Genomic DNA, 22,420 nt, shown 5'->3' with positions numbered 1-22,420 from the left:
AACAGGCTCCAGGAGGAGGAGGGAACCCAGTCTCCCCCATTGTGAAGCATGCTTTCACTGTGCTGCACAAGGCGTGAGATCAGCAGGCAGTGTCAAGGTTCCAAATAGCATCCAAAAGTAAATCAAAGTCCGAATCAAAAGATTTCTCAAAGTTCCAATTTATAAAGAGAGCCATGTTGGCACATCTGAGAAAACCCAAATCTGAAAGTTTCCCGGTTTTCCCACCCAGTTGAAAGTTCAAGATCTTACCCCCATGCCCACAAGTCCATCACATGATCCAATCTGCCATACTGGCAGCTTCCACCCCTCCAGTTCCAGTCCGGTGCAAAGTTGCAGAGACAAAGGATGACTTTGGCTTTCTATAATTTTTTTGTATTGGCTACATATCACACAGTTCCATATAATCCCCCTCTAATTTTCCCACAATAGAAAATGCATAGTAGAATAATCAAAAGTGTGGCAGGTCTGAGATCCAAAAGAAAAGATGGCTTGAAGGCCTGATAGGCAAGGCATGGAGGGAATATTGGGTTTTCCCCCTGCCCCACACCAAAAGGAAAGCCAGCCAGGTTTCTCCTCCTTCAAGCCTCCCTACCCTTTCCCCTGTTCCCTTTGCCCTACCCCCCCACCCACTCAATCCCACTTTGGGTCAGAGACGTACTCACTGGAAATGCAGGTTGGGGTGACATCGTAGTGTGTCTTCTGAGCCTCCAGCAGTCAGGTACTCCTCCAAGCACAGCTTGCTGGGGAGAGGGAGAGCAGCCCTGTTGCCTCTGCTTCCTCCCCCTCCACAGCCCCAGCCATCGCTGCAAGGCTTCCTCAAAAGCGCTGTGCATTTCAAAGGGAGGAGCTCGTGTCTGAAGGTGCCAAACAGTTTCCTGCTGTGAGAACCGGGCCAAACCTCTCTACCATCTGACTCACCAATGGGGGCACTTCTGCCAGGCCAGCCGCCACATTTTCTGCTGGGCTTTTGTACTCTGTGCTTGACAAGGGAGGGGATCACTTTCCTACACCACCCCCTTCTTTCTCTTGGCCCAACCGACGAGGGAAGATGAAGGCCAAGCTTGGGAGATTACCCCACCCCACAAGATCTGCTCCCACCATTCTCTTCCAGCCCTCTGCTCGCAGCAATAGCAAATGTACCATGATGAAGGTGGAAGCCTGTTGCCACACAAAGGCAAGTACAAAGATGCACTAATGCTCAGTAGTTCATCACTACTGCTGCAACAGTGCAACAGCTTTTTCATCCCTCTGCCATGACAGGGAGACAGGGAGCCACAGCAGGAGTGAAAGAGCTGAGAGATGAAATCAATTGCTAAATGTGAATTTTAGGTATTAGCAAATTGAAATGATCCTTCAAGTAAAAAAGGGCAGTTTGGAGTTTGTACCAAAGATATACTTGCTTCCAAATGTATGATGTCAGAGATGGCATATTCTGCTACGTTGAAGCTACACCTGTGAAATTCTCTAACGTACAAGGCATTTTGATGAAATAATTCAACTTTAATCATAGTATGTTCCATATACTGTATATGTGCAATAAAAGTCCAAAGGCTTTGAATAATCACATCGAAAAATATTTATTGGGTTCTTGCAGTAATAATTTTGAGACAATATTGGTATCAAAAACTATTTGTGTCCCTCTCATACCAGCGCCCATATAGGCCAGCTGTTATTAAACCAGAAGACCCTCCCATTTTGTACATGACATAGGATTTCCCCCCCCAGCCCAAATAGTCAGGAAAGTCTAGAGTGACCCCAGATCTTAGCAAGAGAGGAAAGATAAAAGTAGTACTGAAATTTCCTTGGAGCTGAAAATCTATCAATCCAGATGCCTCTGTGATTTCTTGCCCACAGGTTGAATAGTTAAGTCCACCACATTTAACTAATACACAGGCTTGAACATAGTATCTTCCATGCACTACATGCAAATCATCAAAAGCTCCTAAAACATAAAGTTCATTTGTTTTTTCTAATTGCTTATAGATTAAATTACAACAAAGTGTATTGGAACAAACTTCTATATTTCCTTCTGCATTTAGTATGGGCATTAAGGTAAAATTATCATACATCATGATTCCATAAAATACAGGTAAAAAATCTTGGGATGGCTTTTCTTCTATTTTACAGTCAGTTTCTTGATCTTTATGGCAAATCTGTTTCTCTCTATAAAAATTCAAAGAACTCTTTTGACCTTTGTGGGACATTGCATTATTTTCCATATTAGTTTCATGATCTGATGTAATAACTGGGATTTCTGCAACTATAAGTTTCCCATTAATGCTTTCCATATCATAATAAGTGAAAGATTTTGATGGTGTATATATACCACTGCCTGTCATGCCCAAGTCAGGATGATGGATATTTGCTGCCAAAAGATTTATTTTAAAGGCGATTGCAAAAGCTTGTTGAAATTCTACAGCAGACAAAAGTGGGAGTTGATTCATCCATGCAGTAGGATATGCCACCTGGGTTATGTTGTATTGCTTTATAAGGTTTACAGCTGGCTCATAAAATAAAATATCAAAGCAAGTAAAGATTCCAAATCTGCCTGCGAAAGGTGTATCAAAAACCGTATAATCAATCTCTGGTGGAGTATTAAAGGCATACTCAAAGTATAGGTTTTGTTTTCTGTATCTGGCTATCAGTGTGCCATTGTCATTAAATACTACATTAGTATTAAACTGATATCTTCCATCTGGTGGACAGTGGGGATCACTTTGCATGCAGTGCTCTTTAGTTCCCAAATTTACAACTAAAAATATTTGGTTTCTCAACGCCATACAGCTGAGTTGATGGAGAACCTATAAAAGCAAAAGGTTTTTAAAATATTTAAAATGGAATGTTATCTTATATAAAAAAGAAAAACAGTTAGCTACAGTATTGTGTTAACTGACTATTGAATTACCATATTTTTCAGACTATAAGATGCTCCAGATACACCTAGCTTTTAGAAGGAAAACAAAAAAAAAATCTGCCTCTGCCTCCCAGCAATTTGCCTCCTTGCAGCAAACAGCCTAGTCAACTTCAGCACAGCCTGATTTAGCATAAGCAGCTGTTTGGCAGTTGGATCTGCCTCCTGGATAGACCGCAGTGATTCCCGTTGCTTGGAACGGGCCAAAAACAGCACGCATGGAGGCCAAAAATGGGGTGCACGGAGGCCAAAAATAGGATGCATGGAGGCCGAAAATGGGGTGCACGGAAATGGCAATGGGTAGCAGAGGTGATGGGTGATGACAGGTGGTGGCAATCCCCACAGCCTGCAACAGCTGATAGGCATTATTCTGGGAGGCAGATCCAACCACCAATTAGCTGCTCATGCTAAATTAGGCTGTGCTGAAGCTGACCAGGTAGTTTGCTGTTTGCTGCAAGGAGGCAAATTGCTGGGAGGCAGAGGCCGAAGTGTGTGGATCAGTGGTGGGATTCAAAAAATGTTACTACCAGTTCTGTGAGTGTGGCTTGGTGGGGGTGGCATGGCTTGGTAGGTGTGGCAGGGGAAGGATACTGTGAAATCTCTATTCCCTCTACACTCCAGGAGAAGGTTACTGCAAAATCCCCATTTCCTCATAATCAGCTGTGATTTGAGAGGCAGAGAATAGATGGGGGCAGGGTCAGTCAGAGGTTCTCCAAACTACTCAAAATTTCCACTACCGGTCCTCCAGAACTGGTCAGAACCTGCTGAATACCACCTCTGGTGGGAGCTGTCGGGTGGGTGGGGCTTTGGCAACATTCACTGTATAAGACACACAGACATTTCCACACTTTCCACTTTTTGGGGGGAGAAGTGCATCTTATACACCAAAAAATACGGTAGGTACAATTTTAGCTTTTAAATGATTTTTATTTGGAAGAGTGCAATAAGAAGATAGAGGAAAAATTACATTAATTAAAGAAATTACCTCAGTGTCATTGAATAAGTAAAATTCTTTGCATGGATTCCATGTCAGAGAGTCCAGATTTGGAATGAAATCCAGGTAAGGATAAATGGACGTCCTTGTGAAGTTGAAACCCTGAATTCCATCTTCAGGAAAGATAATTATTTGGGCTCCCTAACAGTAACAAAAAATATTTATCAGCCAAAGACCAAAAGTGAAACAAAATGATTTCTTTATTAAATAGCTATGGTTTAAGGTATATAATTGCTTTCATTAACAAATAATTTCATAATTATGAAGAAATTAATAGATTGTATTTGTATTTTAATGGAAATTAAATGGAAATTATGACTGAAACACAGTAATTTTAGAAATGAACAAATCTATCTTATGTAGACACCAAATGCAACCATTCCTTCCTCAAGCACTTTATAGGATACCTATAACAAACTCTTACAGTAAAAGTATAAGACATCTTGTTTAACATCACATATTTAATTAATCTAAAAAAAACCAACCAAGGGTGATCTAAGATTCTGGGAACTCATAATAGAAACCAAGGTGATAGTCTCTTAACAGTCCAAATATCTGGTCTACATTTTAATAACTTAATGACTATAATACTACCATACTGCTAAATAATACTACTATATTATGTTATAAAATTGAAGCTAATCTGTTCACTGTTCTTTAGGTCTGTGCCAATTTAGATTGTTGCAATAAGTTATTTTCAACTGATTTCCAATGGTAGTCAAATTTTATATTAAAAATGGAAAAGACTAATATTCTACCTGTTTTGCTGCATTAATTACTTGCTCTTCATAAATGTCTAGATTCCGCTTCATTAATTGTAATGCATTTTGTCGATCAATGATGGCCACTGGATTGGGATTCAGGATGGCATGATGTTCATATACAGCAGCAACATAATGTTTTCCTCTTTGAATATCTATGGAAAGAACTTGATGACCAAGAACAAACAAGATGACACTTGCCATGAACCTAAAATGAAAGCAGATGAATATGACCATGATCAATAACATCCTAGATCAGTAATGTTGAACCTTTTGAGCTTGCAGTGTCAAAAAATCATAAATTACCTAACTTGACTCTTCTGGAGTGTTAACCTCTCTCCTCCCAGGTCAAAAGAAAAACAGTTCATAACGAAGTGTCACTTTGGATAATGTTATGGGTGGCATGTACAAAAAAGAAATGTAAATATTTTTTTAATTTATCTTTGCCTCTCAGAAAAAAAATGCCCACCAAAAGCAGCTCTAGATCACATGAGGCTTGGAAATGTCAGAGATGCTATTGTGTAACCTTGCAGCCTCCAAAAAAACAACAACAACAGAACAAGAGGCCTCTTTCTTGTGTGATTTTTGGATGCTCCGGAGGGTTTGGGGCCCATGTGAGAACTTACCTTATTTTTGTGTGGCCTTTGGAGGCTTCAAAAATTCACATCACACATTTTGTGGAGGCTGCAATGGCCACACAAGAATGTGATATGCTCTTGCATGGCCTCTGCACCCTCTAAGTCACATGAAAGGGCCTGCTCTTGCACAATATCTGGAGCCTTTACAAGAACCTCCCAGAAAGGAGCTAGCATCGCAATGGTACAACGTGCAATCTCGGAGCTCCAAGATCGCAGTTGATACTTTTGCCGCTGTACGGTCCTTTTGGACCTAAACCTTCCCAAAGGCATGGTGACAAGGAAGAGTACGTCTTGCTGATCTCAGGGACATTGCAAAGTCCCTGATTGATCCAAGAGAATCTCTTCTTGCCGGCGACAGAAGTGTAGCCAAAAGCTGCTGAAGTTGGGACAGCTCTGCAATGGGAGGAAAGCGGAAAGAGAAAGTGTGTCTGGTGAGGAAATTTTATTGTTATAAAAGAAACTGCCTCCAAAAAATCAAAGCTAAATTAAACTTGCAAAGAAAAGAAAATAAGCAGCAAAATTAAGCTATATTGGACAGTGTGTTATCCTTTTTTTATGGATGGAAGTTTTGCAAATATTTCTTACTTTTTAAAGTGAAAGTATTGGTTTTTCTTCTTCTATTTCTTTTTTTACCTATGGATTAAATCTTTTTCTTTATTTTTATAATATTGGTTTGGATGGGCTTTTTCTCTTTATTTTGCTCCATTTAAGAATTTTGTTTCTTTTAAGCCTGGAATATAAAGAAGATATAAAAGGAATATAAAGAGGGTAGTAAAATCAGAGGGAAAAGAAGTTACACTGCCACTTGGAGGTTGGAGGTTGAGTCCTGGAAATATTCTTTCTCTTTTTTGTCTTTGACCATTTTGACTTTGCTTCAGCAAACAAGCTTCAGCTTGTTTACAGAAGAGATAAGGAGAAGAGCATAGGTTGTTTATACAGGTGATCTTTGGATGCTTCTTTGGCAGCTGGAGAGAAGTGAAAACAAAACCTTGTTTTGAAACTAGAGTGGCAGTGTTTACTAGTTGGAAGTATGGCACAAGACCAAAAAGAAACCATAACATTACAGCATTCATTTCATTTCATTTATTTAATTTCTATGTTGCCCAATCCTGGAGGACTCCGAGAAATGAAAAAAAGAATTAAAAAGAATTATTAAAAACAATGGGACACAACAAGTTAAAAAGGGACACAACAGACACTCAATCAGATGGGGCTGGACCTCCATCAAGGAGTCAACAGCCCCAGGTCTGCCGGAAAAGCCAGGTTTTGATGGCTTTGCGAAAGGCCATGAGAGTGGGTAGGGCCCGGATCTCTGGGGGCAGCTCATTCCATAGGGCTGGAGCGGCAACAGAGAAGGCCCTACTCCTAGGCACCGCCAGCCGGCATTGTTCCACTGAAGGTACCCAGAGAAGGCCCATCCTGTGCGATCTTATTGGTCTGAGGGAAGTATGTGGCAAAAGACGGTCCCGTAGGTACCCAGCTCCTAGGCCATGTAGGGCTTTAAAGGTAATGACCAGCACCTTGAATCGTGCTTGGAGAACAATGGGCAGCCAGTGCAGCTCGCGGAGGATAGGTGTGATATGGGTGTACCTTGGCACACCCAGTATCGCTCGCACGGCTGCATTCTGGACTAATTGCAGTCTCCGAACACAGCAGATTATGCTTGAAATTCAAAAATTATTAGAAACCACAGAGAGAATTGAGAAGAGATTGGAAAATATAGATTGTAATGCAGTAAAATTTGATGGAAAAATTGAAGATATACAGCAAATGGAAAAAGTGGAGGTTAGAGTTCTAAAAACCCAAGGGAAAAATGAACAAAGAGGCAAGATAATTGTGGATACTGACAGTGAACTGAGTGTAGTTGGAGATGGAAAGAATGGAACATGGAAAGGGAAGATAGATGGAAAGGAGCTCCACCCCAGATTTCAAGGTATAGAAGAAGAAGAAAGAGATGAATTGCTGGATTCAAGGAGAGAAACTTTGACAAAAGCACTACTGATAACAAAAATAAGCTGATTAAAGAAGCTGACGGAGGGTCTCGACTTTTTACAAGATATGTAAAAAGCAACAAGTTGCGAAGAGAAGTCCACACAAATTTGATTAAGGAAATAACCAGAAGATTCCACAAATGGCAAAAAACGTAAGACTGCATTATTACGGGAAAAACACAGGTTGAGATATGAAAACTAATAACAAAATATTAGTCAAATTTAGTTAAAATTAGAGCATTATGTTAAAAATGAAGTGATAATGGATCTAATTAGATAAATAATTGATAATGCTAACAATGTACACATATGTATTGGTTTGATAAGAGGAAATTTGGTATACATTCTAAATGGTGATCATGAAAGGAAGTTTAGAAGCTCTGTTATGTATAAAAGCTTATAATATTAAAAAAAAGAGTAAGTCAAATTTAGTTAAACTAAGATATATATATATATATATATATATATATATATATATATATATATATATATATATATATATGAAATAATGGATATTGTTAAATAAATGATTGATAATGATAATCATGTAATATTTGTATTGACATGATAAAAGGGAAATTGGATATAAATTGTAAACAGTGATTAAGAAAGGAGGTCTAGAAACTTTGTTATTAAACATATTTTATTTAGAAAGTGTCATAAAGATGTAATGTTGCTGGATGATATTGAAAATAGATAACAGAATGCCATCATGTGGCTTTGCTTTAAATTTTGGAATATTTTATATAAAGAAACATAAAAACAATCATAGTCATATGAAGATTGAGGTATGATGATAGTAATATATATAGTAACCCAGTATACATACATATATACATACATATACACATACACATACATACATATATACACACACACACACACACACACACACACACACACACATATATATATATATATATATATATGATTTAAAACATATAATTTGATATGAATTGTAGGTGATAACTGTGGAAGGGATGCACGAAAGCTCTTTGTAACTGATTGATACACTCACAATGGAAGATATTTTTGTGGTGTTTGTTGTGTTTTGTCTGTTTGTGTTTATTCAAAAATTTTAAAAAATTTAAAAAAAAGAAAATTGTACAAGAACCTCCCAAACTTTTTGGATGTGGCAATGAGAGCAGAGCCCTCTTACATGTCTTCAAGAGGGTTTGAAGGCTGCACAAAAGTACACCATATTCTCAATGTCCTTTAGGTGTGTCACAAAAAAATGCATGGCATGTCAATTGTGACATATGTGTCATAGATTTGCCATCAGTATCCTAGTTTCTCTAGTCTTTCTCCTTCCATAAATCTGGAGATTTCATATCAATTAAAATTAAGTGAACTAGATTGTAGAAGAGAAACAAGTTATTAACTTTTAGGTTTTTTTTTTAAATTAAGCTTTACAAATCATTAGTGAGCCCCAGCTTCAAAGATAACCTAAAGTTGCAACCAAGAACATACAAAAATGATACCAAATAAAATTTCAAAGACATACAGCATGGAAAGTTATTTGTCCATTTCATAATGGACAGATCAATTCAAAATTTAATACAATTTTCTTAATACATAAGTTATACAATAACATAACAAGGAGACAATAAAGCAGAATGATTATTTTGGGCAAAAATATATATCACCTAATATTCAAACCACATTTTCAATATAATATTCTCTATAAGAGTTGGGATTACAGCACCCACAGTTTCAAGACAATGTGAGTTGAGAAAATTGACAGTAGTACAGCCAACACATCAGGATGCTATTAGATTGGGAAATGCTATTGTAACAAATGTGATTATTACCATAAGCTATTTTAAAGCAAATTCTGGCTACACTGTTTTGGCCTCCTGTAAGAATGTCCTCTTCTGGTAATTGATTTACTTGCTCTAAGAGAACAATTCAGCTGCTGCTTTGAACACACAGAAGAGTTTGAACAGCTTAAACACAAGAATAAATGTTCCTTTGTGCAAAGCCTGTTAAAAAATACAGATGCAGTTAGTGTGTGTGTAATGTAATGTGATACTATACAGAAGGGTGATATATGATGTTATTCTGCCCAGGGAAAGGATACACTTTTAATTACTTGTTGCAATTGGTAAGGAAGGCACATAAGAAATATATACTATTTTATGTATTTTTTATTAAAACTTAAATAAAAATAAAAGTAATGTTTTTATTAAAACTTAATATAATATACCAATAGAAAGTAAACAAGAAAAACAAAAAGAAAACAAATAAAAAAGGTGTAATAAAGGGGGAAACTTAAAAAAATAAAAGAAAGAAAAATATATGAAGACATAGGAATATATGCCATTTCATGAGCCTTGTTAGACCTGTCTCTGTGAAGCTGTTACTGTACTTAGGAAATCACTTGGGCAATACCTTTTAGCAGCATAGACTGGCCGAACAGCAAGTATAGCAGTACATTATTATAAGAATTATCCATACTTAAATAATGATTGTCATGAAGACCTCCAGTATCAAAGACTTCTGGAAGAAAATAAAGGTGAAATTCCATTAAAAAAACTTATCAGGATTCTAGCCAAAAGTCTCTGACATTGGCTTTATTTTTAGGCCATGCAATAGAATAAAAACGGTATTTACACAGTTGAAAAAAACTGTGTATAGCACTTAGCAATAGCACTTAGACTTATATACCATTTCACAGTGCTTTACAGCCCTTTAAGCAGTTTTCAGAGTCAGCATATTGCCCCCAACAATCTGCCTCCTCATTTTACCAACCTTGGAAGGATGGAAAGTTTATTAATTTCTTAGCACAGATGGTTGTGATTTCTAATGACATTTATAAAACAAGTTGTTTTAATTATTGTAGATTTGGCAACACTTAGCTAAGTTTCAAAAGAAGAAAATTGTTTTTAAAATTCTTGTTTGATGAAATGGAAATCTAACCCCACTGACTTTGTAAGTTATTGGTTCTTCTTCTTTGCACTGTTCCATTGACTGGATTTTGGTATCAGAGTGCAAACATGAGGATTGATCTCAAGAAATTATTGGCTGGGGATCTTACATACATTAGGATGACATTTGCTGTTATGTAAACATCTCCCTGCATCCCAACCCTTTAATAAATGCACTGTAAAAATATGAACACAATCCACGGTTTTAATAGGAACTGTGTGCAAATTCACAATCCAGTTTAACACTAACATGTTAAAAGTTTGTTTCATATACTAACTGCATTCAAAAGTATTGCTTCTTTATATCAAATATGGAGAATCGGTGACCTTTTAAATATCATAAAGGATATATCATAAATCCAGCAAACATAACCAATGGGCAAGAACAGTAATCTGCAGGATTGCAGATTTTGTATCCTGACATACTTTTTGAAATGTAATAAGTAAAAAAAAATCACAACTAACAGAACAGTATGAAACTATTTTATGACTGGTTAACGTTACTACTAGCTAATGTAAAATTGTTTTTCATATTCTATATGACAAGTGGAAAACCAGATGTTCTTATGTCAAAAAACTGTGTGTCAGTTAAGGCAACCCCCCCCCAAACCTGAATACACGTGTCGTGATTTGTCAAAATGAGTGCCAATCTTTCATGTCGATGGAGTTAAAACATACACTAGTGATAAAGCGAGGCTAAACAGAAGGTAAAATGGTATTTGCTCCCTGTAAGTGAAATAAAAATTATAGAAAAAACAAGAGGCCAAACCTAACTGAAAAATAGTACATAATAATCAGCAACAACCAGAAAAAGTAGCAATGTAAATAACTAAAACTGAAATAAACATTTAAGGAGAAATATGTAAAATATATTGTTGTATGTCACCAAGTTGTTTTCAACATATTTTTATCCTCCTGGTTGTTGTTTTTGTAAAATGCTCAACTACAGTATATGCAGATGGGTTTGTTTCTAATCAAAGAAGAATGGAAATTCTGGAAAACTTCAATAAAAATTAAATATGTGGATTTAAATCTGAATTAAACCTGTAGCATTATATTGGTAACAACTTTGTTTTGTTAAAAAAAACTCTCCTGTTGATTGACAAAACTGATAATCTAGCCTTCTCATTTTCAGATTAATAAGACACAAAATATTATAAAAATCAGCTATATTTATTGTTCAACTTAACTAATTGGTAATTTAAAACCCCAGGACTTCTCTGTGGCAATTATTTTCCTTCCATTTGTTTTACATTTCTTTGTTGACATTATTAGATACCTCACAAGCATTCTGCCTGGGGATAATGAATCTCCGGAGTAGAAGGGAGAGACACCTAATTTCCAATAAACTGTCAAACTCACCACATGGATCAACCCCCCCAATCCATATTTTCTCCCACCCTTTTGTCTCTGTAAATTGCTAAAAACCTGCTTGTTCTTCAGGCCTTGGAAAACATTCTTTTTTTTTCTTGTCTTTTTTTAAAAAAATTGTAAGCTGCACAAAGTTACTATGGAGATGGATGTCCTTAAAAATGAAATAATAAATCAAGTATCCATTCCTCTGAAATATGTGTATTGGGATAATATGTTATTCTGAATTTCTTAGATATAATACAAAGAGACGGCAATATTTGTTATCCAGATTTTAACCCCTAATTTTACATTCACTCGTTTCTTAAAATATTCTTCAAGTTCAGCATTTCAGGATAGTTTATTTACAAATTTACAAATATAGGCCGTACTCATACATCATACTGACTGGCACCATGCTTTAGCAGCCAAAGGTTGTGTTCATTTACCATGTAGGATTGTGCAAACTCAGAAAAATAAGTCAAACTAATAGATTTGATTCAGTGCTGTAATAGCAGTAGACTTAGCAGTAGACTTACAGCAATAGCAGTAGACTTATATACCGCTTCATAGGCCTTTCAGGCCTCTCTAAGCGGTTTACAGAGAGTCAGCATATTGCCCCCAACAATCTGGGTCCTCATTTTACCCACCTCGGAAGGATGGAAGGCTGAGTCAACCCTGAGCCGGTGAGATTTGAACCGCTGACCTGCTGATCTAGCAGTAGCCTGCAGTGCTGCATTTTAACCACTGCGCCACCTTGGCTCTTTAGTGCTTAAGACAGTCGGAAAACTCGTTTTCATTGGAATGAGCACCTTCTTTATTGTCATATATTTCAAGCACACTCTATTGCACAATCGTTGCTTTTGACTTTTTTCCACAGACCCCTGAACTAAAAAACCCTTGGACCTTCTTCTCTTCCCAACAGATTGGCAAATAATGAAGGGAAGCAGGTTGGCACAAGCCGGCCAATCAGAAAATTGTATCTGACACGTCCTCTTGTCACGTGACCAGCCGTCAAATTCAGAGGGAGCTGCTTTGACATTCCTGGGGCTGCGCCGTTTCACCAGAATCCCTGTAAAACCACGCCCACAAGTTCTTCAATGGCTGGCTTTTCCCCCCAAGCCTTAGACTAGGTTTTTCCCATTGGTCGAGAGAAACGTACCTCAGCATAAGTGGCGGGGCTATCGTCCTTGTCTCCATTCCGCGGAAGATGGCCTCGCAAAATCTGGTATTGTTGGAGGAAGATGAAGTTGTTAGCGGGGCTCAGCTTATCGCGGAGTCCCTAAAGATACAAGTAAGAGCGCTGGGTAACTCCCGAGTGTGGCTTCACCCTGAACAGCGGAATGGGAAAGACCATTTAGAAGTGCCGAGGGGGTGTCGAGTTGTGGAATCAATTCCAAGAGGCGGGCAAAGCGATCAGAAGATCTCTGTGCCGCTGCTAACCTCCTCCCTTGCACGGGCAAAACTTGCCTCTGACGCGTTTTGTTTAAACGGTTTATTGAATAAGCCACACACTGTACAGAGTTTTTCAAACTTGGTAGCTTTAAGACTTGTGGACTTCAACTCCCAGAATTCCCCAGCCAGCTGGCTGGAGAATTCTGAGAGTTAAGTCCACAAATCTTAAAGTTGCCAAGTTTGGGGACTCCTGCTGTAGGATCAATACAAAGAAATAATTTTATGTTTCTTGTGCGAATCAGGACATAGTGCTGTTAATCTTAATCAAATGGCAAGAAACAGATATAGAAGATTCACTTTAAAACATCCATGTAAATTTTCGTGATACATCTGCCAAGACAGGAGTGATAATTTTGGTGATTATAGGAATTTGCAAGAAAATTACATGGTATTCACCTGCACCTATTCTAGAAAGCTCTAAATGTTTATTATTTTAAGTGTGAATATTTATGGGATACTCACCCGGTGACTGTTATAAGTACTACTCAAACTGGGAATCTATGCATTTGTTTAGAAGAAAATTCTATTCTGATCAAACAAAGCCTTACGTGTAGTTTCAGTCTAGGTACTGGTGGGTTTTTCCCCCTTATTTCTGCAGAGGTGAAGTGATTTGTAGACCAAGAAAATTTGGTTTATTTTAAACTAAACTAACCACTGTTGTTTCACTATTGTCCTTTATCCTATTCTATATTGATTTATTTATTTCTATCTTCTCTAGGTCCTAGAGTCTAGGATGTTGAAACTAACACTGAACAGAATCCATAAGTTTAGATTTTATGGTTAAATGAAAATAAATAGTACTTAGAAAAATAGATGCAAAAAAGAGCATTGTGGGAAAATGGGTTCTTTTGAATTACAAACTCATTTTGTGATTAATAAGATATATCTCATAATGTAATTAACCTTATAAAAAGCCAATAATTTTAATATGACTATAAGAATAAAATAGTGGACATGATGTACATGGGGACAGTAGAATAGAAGAAAAAAATGTAGAAGATAACAAAATACAGAGACCTGCAAAAATAGAATAACTGGCAAAAACAACAACGCAAAGGTAGTTCCAATAGTAATAGACTTCTTGAGTGCAATACCAGAATAATTGTAGCACCATTTCAATACCATGGACATTGCCAAAATCACAGTCAGTTGCAAAAGGCAGTTTCACTTGGAACAGATTATACAAATTCTAATTTTGCCTTGTGTATAAAGCCTATCTCACTTTGCCCTTCATATTGTCAGATTATATAAAATTCCAAATGGGGATAGGGATGAGACAATAAAGATAGTTGGTTAAATTAAACAGATGCATTAAAATAAAATTTATTTATTTCAGGAAATTGAATACATGTTTGGCATTGTTGGTGTTCCTATAACAGAAGTAGCAACTGCTGCACAAGCAAGTGGAATTAAATATATAGGAATGCGCAATGAACAAGCTGTAAGTATTTGGGGAGTTAATTAGTGTCTCTGCTTGCTCAATAACTATTCAATGCTAAAAGCTCATTTTACTGTTACATAATCTGACATAGTGACAGCACAGAATCAAACACTTTTATTTACTTATTGCTGAATTGCCACAGAAAGATGGTAATTTCTACACGTTTTTGTCTTTAACAAAAGTGGTTTTTCCCCAAAGCATTCTCTAGAATTAGTGGAATGAGAGTCTATGTGCCTTACAGGACTGTTGTAATAAGGGAGTGTTGGCGAATCTTTTCGGCACCAAGTGCCGAAACAGGAGCATGCAGGAGAACACGAAGCAGCAGCACACAGAGCGCCAGAAACTGGAAGAGCAGTTCCCCAGTGCACATGCAGAATTATGAGTTAATGTTAATTATTTGCAATGTCACAAGTTAATTTTTCCCTTTTTGTAAGCTCCCAGGAAAGATCAGGCAACTGTCTGGGAGGAGAGGGGGACAGGGGAAATTATGGCAGTTGCATAATATTACTCTACGAATTCTGCAACCTATGTACTTGCATCAGACTTCAAGATGCAAGTGTATAAGGACAGGATTTGCATGAAGATTGCGTACATGTCATGATTGCTGCAGATGTTTACTTAAAAAAGCAGAGTCCAACACACTCACTTAGTCAAGCCTCAATAATAAGAATTTGACTTAATATATTATTCTCTCATTATATAAAAATAAATGATATAGAATTCTCTCTCATGTAGTTTTTCTCTTATATTTAGTTTGCTTGATTGAATACTAATTGTAGAAACTATTCTGCAGCAGAAGAGCACTCCTTAATATTGACTATTCTTGATATTTAAACCATAGATTCATTTCCTTTTCAAATTTCCAGTGACATTTTATATTACTGAAATTTATTATCAAGCATTAAAGTTTCATAATTTGTTTATGTAGAAAAATAATAATGATGAACCAGTGTTTTTTGTACCAAGGGCTTAAAATTATTGGTTGGAGAAAAACTGGCACAAGAAAAGTATGGGCAAGCATTTGCTAATATTTTCCATCTATTACCTGTATAATTACATGCATTAATATATCTGAATCCATAACAAAAATATACTTACAAATAGTGGCACATTTTTCTTTTACAATTAGCAAAAATGATTACATAATTATAAGAATAATCCTTCCAGGCATCTGCAAAGTTTTATATAGCATTTTAATTTGCCACTTGGTTTGACAATGTGTTGTCATGGCATCATGGCATTTAAGTACAAACAGTTTTGCCAATAGAACACCCACTCTGGATATCTTTAACTGTTTCTACATTACTTGGCATGTTTTTCTTTCAGAAATAGAAGAGAAATGCATAAATTACCTTCTGGTGTTTAAGTTTTAATTTTTGAAATATGTTATATAAAAAATAGTATCTGCAATTTTAATAACTTAACTCTTGTACTATGTCCCATATTGTCTTCTACATAATGCTTTCTGAAATCATCAGTCCTCTCAAGTATAATTTTTTTCACAATTTTTTTGTATATTATGGCTAGACCTCATTGAGGACAGGGTGGGAGGGGAATCATTTCTTCCCCCTAAAGGTATGCTGCATAAATACTGTAAAAGACATTCAGATGCATCCTATTATTTTGCTATATTAATTTCCAGCCTGATCTAAGTAACTCTAAATGTCCAAAATGACAGTTAATTAAAATTTATAATAAAATAATTGTAGTTTATTAAGGTAGGCCAAAACCCAAAAGCTTATTACATCCATCCTCAACTCTCAGCAGGAAGAATAGCATGCTTTTTATGTTAGATTAATGTAGGCTGGGCTTCTGAACCTGGTACCATGCAGCTATATGAGATTTAAACTTAATCTTTAGTCATTCAGTTTGAAAGCACCAGATTAGAAAATACTGCTTTAATCTAGAGAAATGAAGACGTCAAATCCATTTTGAAGAAGCTGTATTCTATATTTTATATGAATTTTCTATATGTAATTATAATTGCAGTTATTTAATTGCAATTAAATAATTTAATAATTACAATATTTTAAATGTGAAGCTTATGAACCAGGTTTTGTATCTAAGTTGTATATTGTTTGGATGGAAAATATCCCATTAAAAAACTTTTAGTTAAAGCTGTCAATATGAACTCAAGATGAGTTCATTTGTTTTTTTTTTTTTTGTTCCCACTGCTAAATTAAAAAGCTGTCACAATCTTTGAATTGGCACAAAGTAATATCAACATAATTTTTTAAATATCCGATGGTCAGTCTCTGTTCAAGTTACTGCCAGAAAATGATTTTCAAGATCTGATTTTTGCAAGTTCCAATAATTATAAACAAGGAAATTGGTTTTCTCCATTGGTGTTACTCAGCACATCACAATTCAGCATGGAAAATATCTGCCAATTGTTGCATTACACAAGAAAATAGCTGATCTGACTCTAGACAGAATTGTCTTTTTCTCCATTCGCAACCCATAGTAGTTAATAGGCTACAAGACTGAATTTGCCTTGGGCATGAAGCCAATTCTGTGACCTTGGACCAGTCACCTTCTCTCAGCCCAAAGAAAGGCAATGGCAAAAACGTTTCTGAAACATCTTGCCAAAAAAAACTGCAGGGAATAGGACCCCATTAAATAGGATTTTAAAAAAGTTTAAAGAAAGAAATGGGAAAATACCAGTATCAGATAATCCTGCAGGGAAGAGTGGGAGATCTTTCAGTTAGGTAAAATGGAACAAATGAATAGCTGCAGTGGGAGGACTAATGATTGAAAATGACAGTGGTGACAAAGAGGCAACTGAGGTCTGAAATCAAATAGGCACAGCTTCTATGTACCGTATTTTCACGACTATAAGCCGCACTGAAAATCCTAAAATTTGATCCAAAATCGGCAGTGCGGCTTATAACCCGGTGCGCTTTATATGTGGAAAAAGATCTCCCAGCTGCTTTGCTCCTCGCGACTGCAATAGATGTCCAGAAGCGGCTTTTGGGGCTAATGGGGATTGGATTTTCAGCTCGATAGCTTCTGGACGTCTATTGCAGTTGTGATGAGCCGAGGAGAGTGCGGAGAAGAGCGCGCGACGGTTCTTGGCGCTCCGGGAAGCGGGAGAGGCGCGTGGTTTGGTTTCTCCTCCCTGGACGTCGCAGCAGCAGCCCCAAGCACACCGATCTCTGTGTTTTTCGCATCGGGGTGTGCTGCAAGAGCATGCCCCGATGCGAAAAACACAGGGATCGGTGCGCTTGGGGCTGCTGCTGCGACGTCCAGGGAGGAGAAACCAAACCGCGCGCCTCTCCCGCTTCCCGGAGCGCCAAGAACCGTCACGCGCTCTTCTCCGCACTCTCCTCGGCTCCTCACAACTGCAATAGACGTCCAGAAGCTATCGAGCTGGAAATCCAATCCCCATTAGCCCCAAAAGCCGCTTCTGGACATCTGTTGCAGTCGCGAGGAGCGGCACGAAGGTTCTTGGCGCTCCAGGAAGCCCCGAAAGCAGCTGGGAGAGGCGCGCGGTTTGGTTTCTCCTCCCTGGATGTCGCAGCAGCAGCCCCAAACTCACCGATCTCAGTGTTTTTCGCATCGGGGTGTGCTGCAAGAGCATGCCCCGATGCGAAAAACACAGAGATCGGTGCGCTTGGGGCTGCTGCTGCGACGTCCAGGGAGGAGAAACCAAGCCGTGCGCCTCTCCCAGCTGCTTTCGGGGCTTCCTGGAGCGCCAAGAACCTTCGTGCCGCTCCTCGCGACTGCAACAGATGTCCAGAAGCGTCGGGAAACGTGCGGCTTATAACCCGGTGCGCTTTATATGTGGAAAAAGTTTGAAAAATTAACGTTAATTGATACTGCGGCTTATAATCCGGTGCGGCTTTTGGTCGTGAAAATACGGTATACAGAATAGCAGCCTCATCAATAGGCAAGCTTTTGATTTATAGATTATGAAAAATACCTGAAGAGTTTCTTTGTAAAGGACATTATCATATACGTTGATTGAAGTTGTGCGTCAACTGCAGCCTCTGAAAGGATTGATATGGATATTAGAATTAAACTAGATCATCTCTGCACACATCACCACTTTACTTCATTAGTAGACATTGGAGAATTGTTAGTAACTTTATACAAAGCAGAGACAATTTGGAAAGACCCTTGAAACAGTTGCATCAAATCTTTTGAATGGAAGATGCTTCATTTGTGTCAGTCTTTCAAATGCTTTGCTAAGCCTTACAAAATAGTATATAAATCTATTGTTTTGGTGTACTACCTATTTCCCTTCAGATTTTAATTAATGTTTCATTTTCAATAGGCCTCTTATGCAGCTTCTGCTGTGGGGTATTTGACTGCCCGGTAAGTTAATTATAAAAATTATTTTCTTGTATTCTAAGATTTTGATATAATAGTATTTCAGAATTTTGAATTCATCTAAACTTTTTGTAGTTTATGCAGCAGTGTTTCTATTAGTCCTACTACCACAACCTCAGTTTTCTATCACTGAGGATAAGTGCATAATAAATAAAAACAAAAATGAAAAAAAGCTGAACTTGCTTAACATTCGAACCACTTCTGAGCTGTAAATGATTTCATTTACATTTAAATCTATTTTATATTTTATGGTTGTAAACACCATTGTAGATGAACATGTGAGTGATAACTTGCCCTTCAACCTAGTTTTCTTATTTCTTTTCTATTTACTTTATGTATTACAATATTTTGACCTTCTCTTTTGTACTGAGGGCAGAAAGTAGATTTAAAATACTCCAGTTCAATAAAAATGAAAAATTTGCCTTGCTTTCAAACGAATCCTTCAGAAATGTTTGTGTATGATACCTCCGAAGTTATTTTTTGCTTCAATTGAAAACCTCAGCAGCTTTTCTTTTTGTTTCTAGGCCTGCCGTATGCCTTGTTGTTTCTGGCCCTGGTCTTGTAAATGCTCTGGCTGGAATGGCAAATGCAAATATGAACTGCTGGTAATAAATCTGTATTTTATATTTTATTTCCAAATACACACACTCAAATACTATTTATCAGGAAAGCAGATAGTCGTATCATATCCGCATCCCCTCATCCCATTTCCTCTCCCATTTTATTCAGTTTTAAGTAGATAACATCTACATAGGGGAGAACACAAATATGACATGTTATATCCCAAGAATTAAGGATTGTCTTAATGTACTTTAATTCATTGCCTTCCCCATTTCAGTGAGTGATTGGGGAAGATTACCAAACAGATTTTGCATAAAGATTTCATGCTTTTGTAGCAGCCTTTTTATTAACTGTATATTGCATATAACCTTCACTTGCTTTGAGAAGTTGATGATACCACTTAGTGCTTCTTTAAAAAGTAAGTCATTTTTGGTAACTGTCAAATTATCTGATAGAAACATAAGAATGTTTGCTTTAAGATAAAGATAGTGGTTCTCTTATACAATTGCATTCATTTCAAATGATAACAAGTCATTCTCATAATCTACAAGCTAGTCTTCAGCAATATGTGAGCCAAGAGCTACCAGAAGTATAAGATGGGTTTCAAAGAAGCAGAGAAATTAGATACCAATCTGGCAACATTTGCTGGATTATGGAGAAAACAAGCAAGTTCCAAAAACATTTGTTTCAAAAACATCTATTTCTACATTAAAGCCTTAGACTCTATGGATCACAATAAACTGGGCAAATTTTTAAAGCTATAGGAATACCAGACCACCTTATCTATCTCCTGAGAAACCTGCAAAAAAGAACAGTTAGAACAAGACATGGAATAATTGATTAGTTCAAAATATGGAAAAGATAACATCTACATAGGGGAGAACACAACAAGAGTACAACAAGGTTGTGTATTGTCATCCACCTCGTTTAATTTATATGCAGAATACATTATGCAAAATGCTGCACTAGATGAATCACAAGCAAGAATTAAAATTGCCGGGAGAAATATCGTATCCAGAAGAATATCATTCTAAAGGCAGAAAGTGAAGAGGAACTAAAGAGTCTCTTGATAAAAGTAAAAGAGGAATGTGCAAAGGTTGGCTTGAAACTCAACATTTAAAAAATTAACATGGCATCCAGTATCATCACTTCCTGAAAGAAGGGGAAGAAATGGGAGCAGTGACATATTTTATTTTCTTGGGCTCCAAAATCAATGCATACTGTGATTGCAGCCATGAAATTAAAGGACACTTGCTCCTTTGGATAAAAGCTATGACAAACCTAGACAATAGTAATATACAGGGCGGGGCATAACCTTTTCCTAGGGGGTCACAGCAACACTTGTAATAACAACACAAATAATTCATACACCATTCGAAAGCCCATCAAAAACTGAGTTTATTGACACGATTTAATAGTCAGTATGACCACCATTAGCCCTTCGAACAGCATTCAAACGAGGTGGATAAGAACACAACAAATCTTCAAACAGTTCCGTTCGATTTTCTAGATTTTTCAACACAGTTTCCAAATTCATTCTCAAAGTTTCAACCGAATATCGATTTTGACCTTGCTCCTGAATCATCAGAGCTTCCACTTCATCCTTAATTATGGCCCCAATGTTCTCTGCCGGATTGAGATCTGGCGAATTTCCCGGCCAGACGTCATTGCCCCAAAATTCGACATTGTTTTCCTTTAACAATTGCTGAATCGCATTTGCACGCATGCAAGGAGCTTTGTCATGAAGAAAGACAGCCTCACCAACCACCAAGACATTGTCTGGATCACTGAGAAATGGAATGACATTCTCCAATAAAATTTTCTCACGGAAATAACTGCCATCCCAGGATTCCCCTTTATCCTTCAAAACCCAATGCAGTTTCTTGGCTGTGAAAATGACGAAAATCCCGATGCAAGTCGGATTGCGAACGATTTGTCGATATCGTTCATGTTTGGCGATGTCGTCGACGTCTTTAGCCCAAATTCGATCATTCTGGAAATTCGGTTTTCGAATGGCATAAACGAAGAATTCGTCAGATGGCGCCAAATGAAGAAAATCTTCCTCGGTCCATTCAGACAACCAATCGCACAACCAAAGCCGATCTTGAACGTGTGTTTGAGTTTTCAATGGTTTGCAAATGACGTGGAATGGCTTCAAACCTTCTCGTTCTCGATATCGGCCGATTGTCCTTTGATCAACTCGTTTTCCACGAATTTGAAGGATTTCTTGGGCCACTTTTCGGTTTCCTTTTCGTTGTTTGCGACTGCCAGTTGCAATGATGGCTTTGCTTTCTTGGGACAGTTGCAGAGGACGCCCTTCTCCAAATTTTGTGAAACATTCTTGGGCTGTTTTGTTCCAATTATCAGTAACCCAATCTGGATGACGTTTCAATTTGTTTGCAATCCATTTTCGATTGATAAACGTCGCTCCAGCATCGCGAGCCTCTCGAAAGGCAATGCATTTTATTCTGTCAATGATCCTTTGTTCTTCCAAATCGAATTTTCCAGCCATTCTTAAAGCAAATTTAACATTTAATAGCTCATTCAATTCAGTTTTTTATGGGCTTTAAAATGAGGTGTCGCGGAAGTTGTAAACTGCTGTCGATCTTGCTGTGACCCCCTAGGAAAAGGTTATGCCCCGCCCTGTAGAACAAATTAGTGAAGCAGTATTTAATTCCTTTTTTTCTCCTTACTATCTTTTCCTTCTTTTTGAATCAATGAAAGTTCCCAAAAGACTTGATCTAACTGATGAAACCAGTTCTTACAACATCTTGCCCAGGCAATAAGATATCAGTTTTAATTGAATGTTAAAACAAGCAGTATTTAGGAAAATATAGCCTTTAGGTTCGCAAGTTGCTTATTCAAGAATTAAGTGAATCTAGCTTTTGTTTTTAAGGAATTAAACTTTTGTTTAATTTTTTTAAGGCCATTGATTGTCATTGGAGGCTCCTCTGACAGAAATCAAGAGACTATGGGAGCTTTTCAAGAATTCCCACAGGTGCACATCTCTTCTGTTATTTTTTGTCATAAAAGAATACCTGGATACTTTAGAAATCCAT

The 22,420-nt window shown here is 37.3% G+C and overlaps 2 protein-coding genes across 4 annotated transcripts in view; one reads left to right on the top strand and one right to left on the bottom strand.

Annotated features, from left to right (window-relative positions):
- Positions 1-1,558: 1,558 nt before the first annotated feature.
- BTD (biotinidase) lies at positions 1,559-12,865 on the bottom strand. 2 transcript variants are annotated; one of them, XM_087712821.1, is made up of 5 exons: positions 12,735-12,849; positions 9,687-9,794; positions 4,664-4,874; positions 3,897-4,046; positions 1,559-2,801 (listed from the first exon to the last, which is right to left on the bottom strand). In XM_087712821.1, exons 3-5 carry the CDS (start codon positions 4,868-4,870, stop codon positions 1,620-1,622), a joined length of 1,539 nt encoding a protein of 512 aa, XP_087568947.1. In that variant the 5' UTR covers positions 4,871-4,874; positions 9,687-9,794; positions 12,735-12,849; the 3' UTR covers positions 1,559-1,619. The 2 variants fall into 2 exon arrangements, with proteins under 2 accessions (XP_087568947.1, XP_013916986.2); XM_014061511.2 differs by lacking the exon at positions 9,687-9,794 and having other exon boundaries at positions 12,735-12,865.
- HACL1 (2-hydroxyacyl-CoA lyase 1) overlaps positions 12,773-22,420 on the top strand; it is a 33,826-nt gene continuing 24,178 nt past the window's right edge. Inside the window, exons 1-5 of one of the 2 annotated variants that reach the window (XM_087712819.1) lie at positions 12,773-12,866; positions 14,364-14,468; positions 18,745-18,785; positions 19,325-19,405; positions 22,287-22,359. In XM_087712819.1, the coding sequence (XP_087568945.1) occupies positions 12,783-12,866; positions 14,364-14,468; positions 18,745-18,785; positions 19,325-19,405; positions 22,287-22,359 (384 nt within the window). In that variant the 5' untranslated portion in view covers positions 12,773-12,782. Of the gene's footprint in view, positions 12,867-14,363; positions 14,469-18,744; positions 18,786-19,324; positions 19,406-22,286; positions 22,360-22,420 lie in introns of those variants that run through there. The other variant, XM_087712820.1, reaches the window with a different exon arrangement.

Source organism: Thamnophis sirtalis, unplaced genomic scaffold (assembly GCF_051295495.1).
Source record: "Thamnophis sirtalis isolate CommonGarterSnake01/CBP01778 unplaced genomic scaffold, rThaSir2_p1.2 scaffold_4, whole genome shotgun sequence".
Classification (NCBI taxonomy): Eukaryota; Metazoa; Chordata; class Lepidosauria; order Squamata; family Natricidae; genus Thamnophis; species Thamnophis sirtalis.
This window is presented reverse-complemented; position numbering and strand designations above follow the sequence as displayed.

Bases quoted from the DNA above. Each gene is read 5' to 3' on its own strand.
- BTD (XM_014061511.2), bottom strand. From the start codon at position 12,772: ATGGAGACAAGGACGATAGCCCCGCCACTTATGCTGAG. The intron at 4,047-4,663 runs GTAGAATATTAG...TGTTACTGTTAG, and splicing joins TAATTAATGCAGCAAAACAG to GGAGCCCAAATAATTATCTT. The intron at 2,802-3,896 runs GTAATTTCTTTA...TTGCTTTTATAG, and splicing joins ACTTATTCAATGACACTGAG to GTTCTCCATCAACTCAGCTG.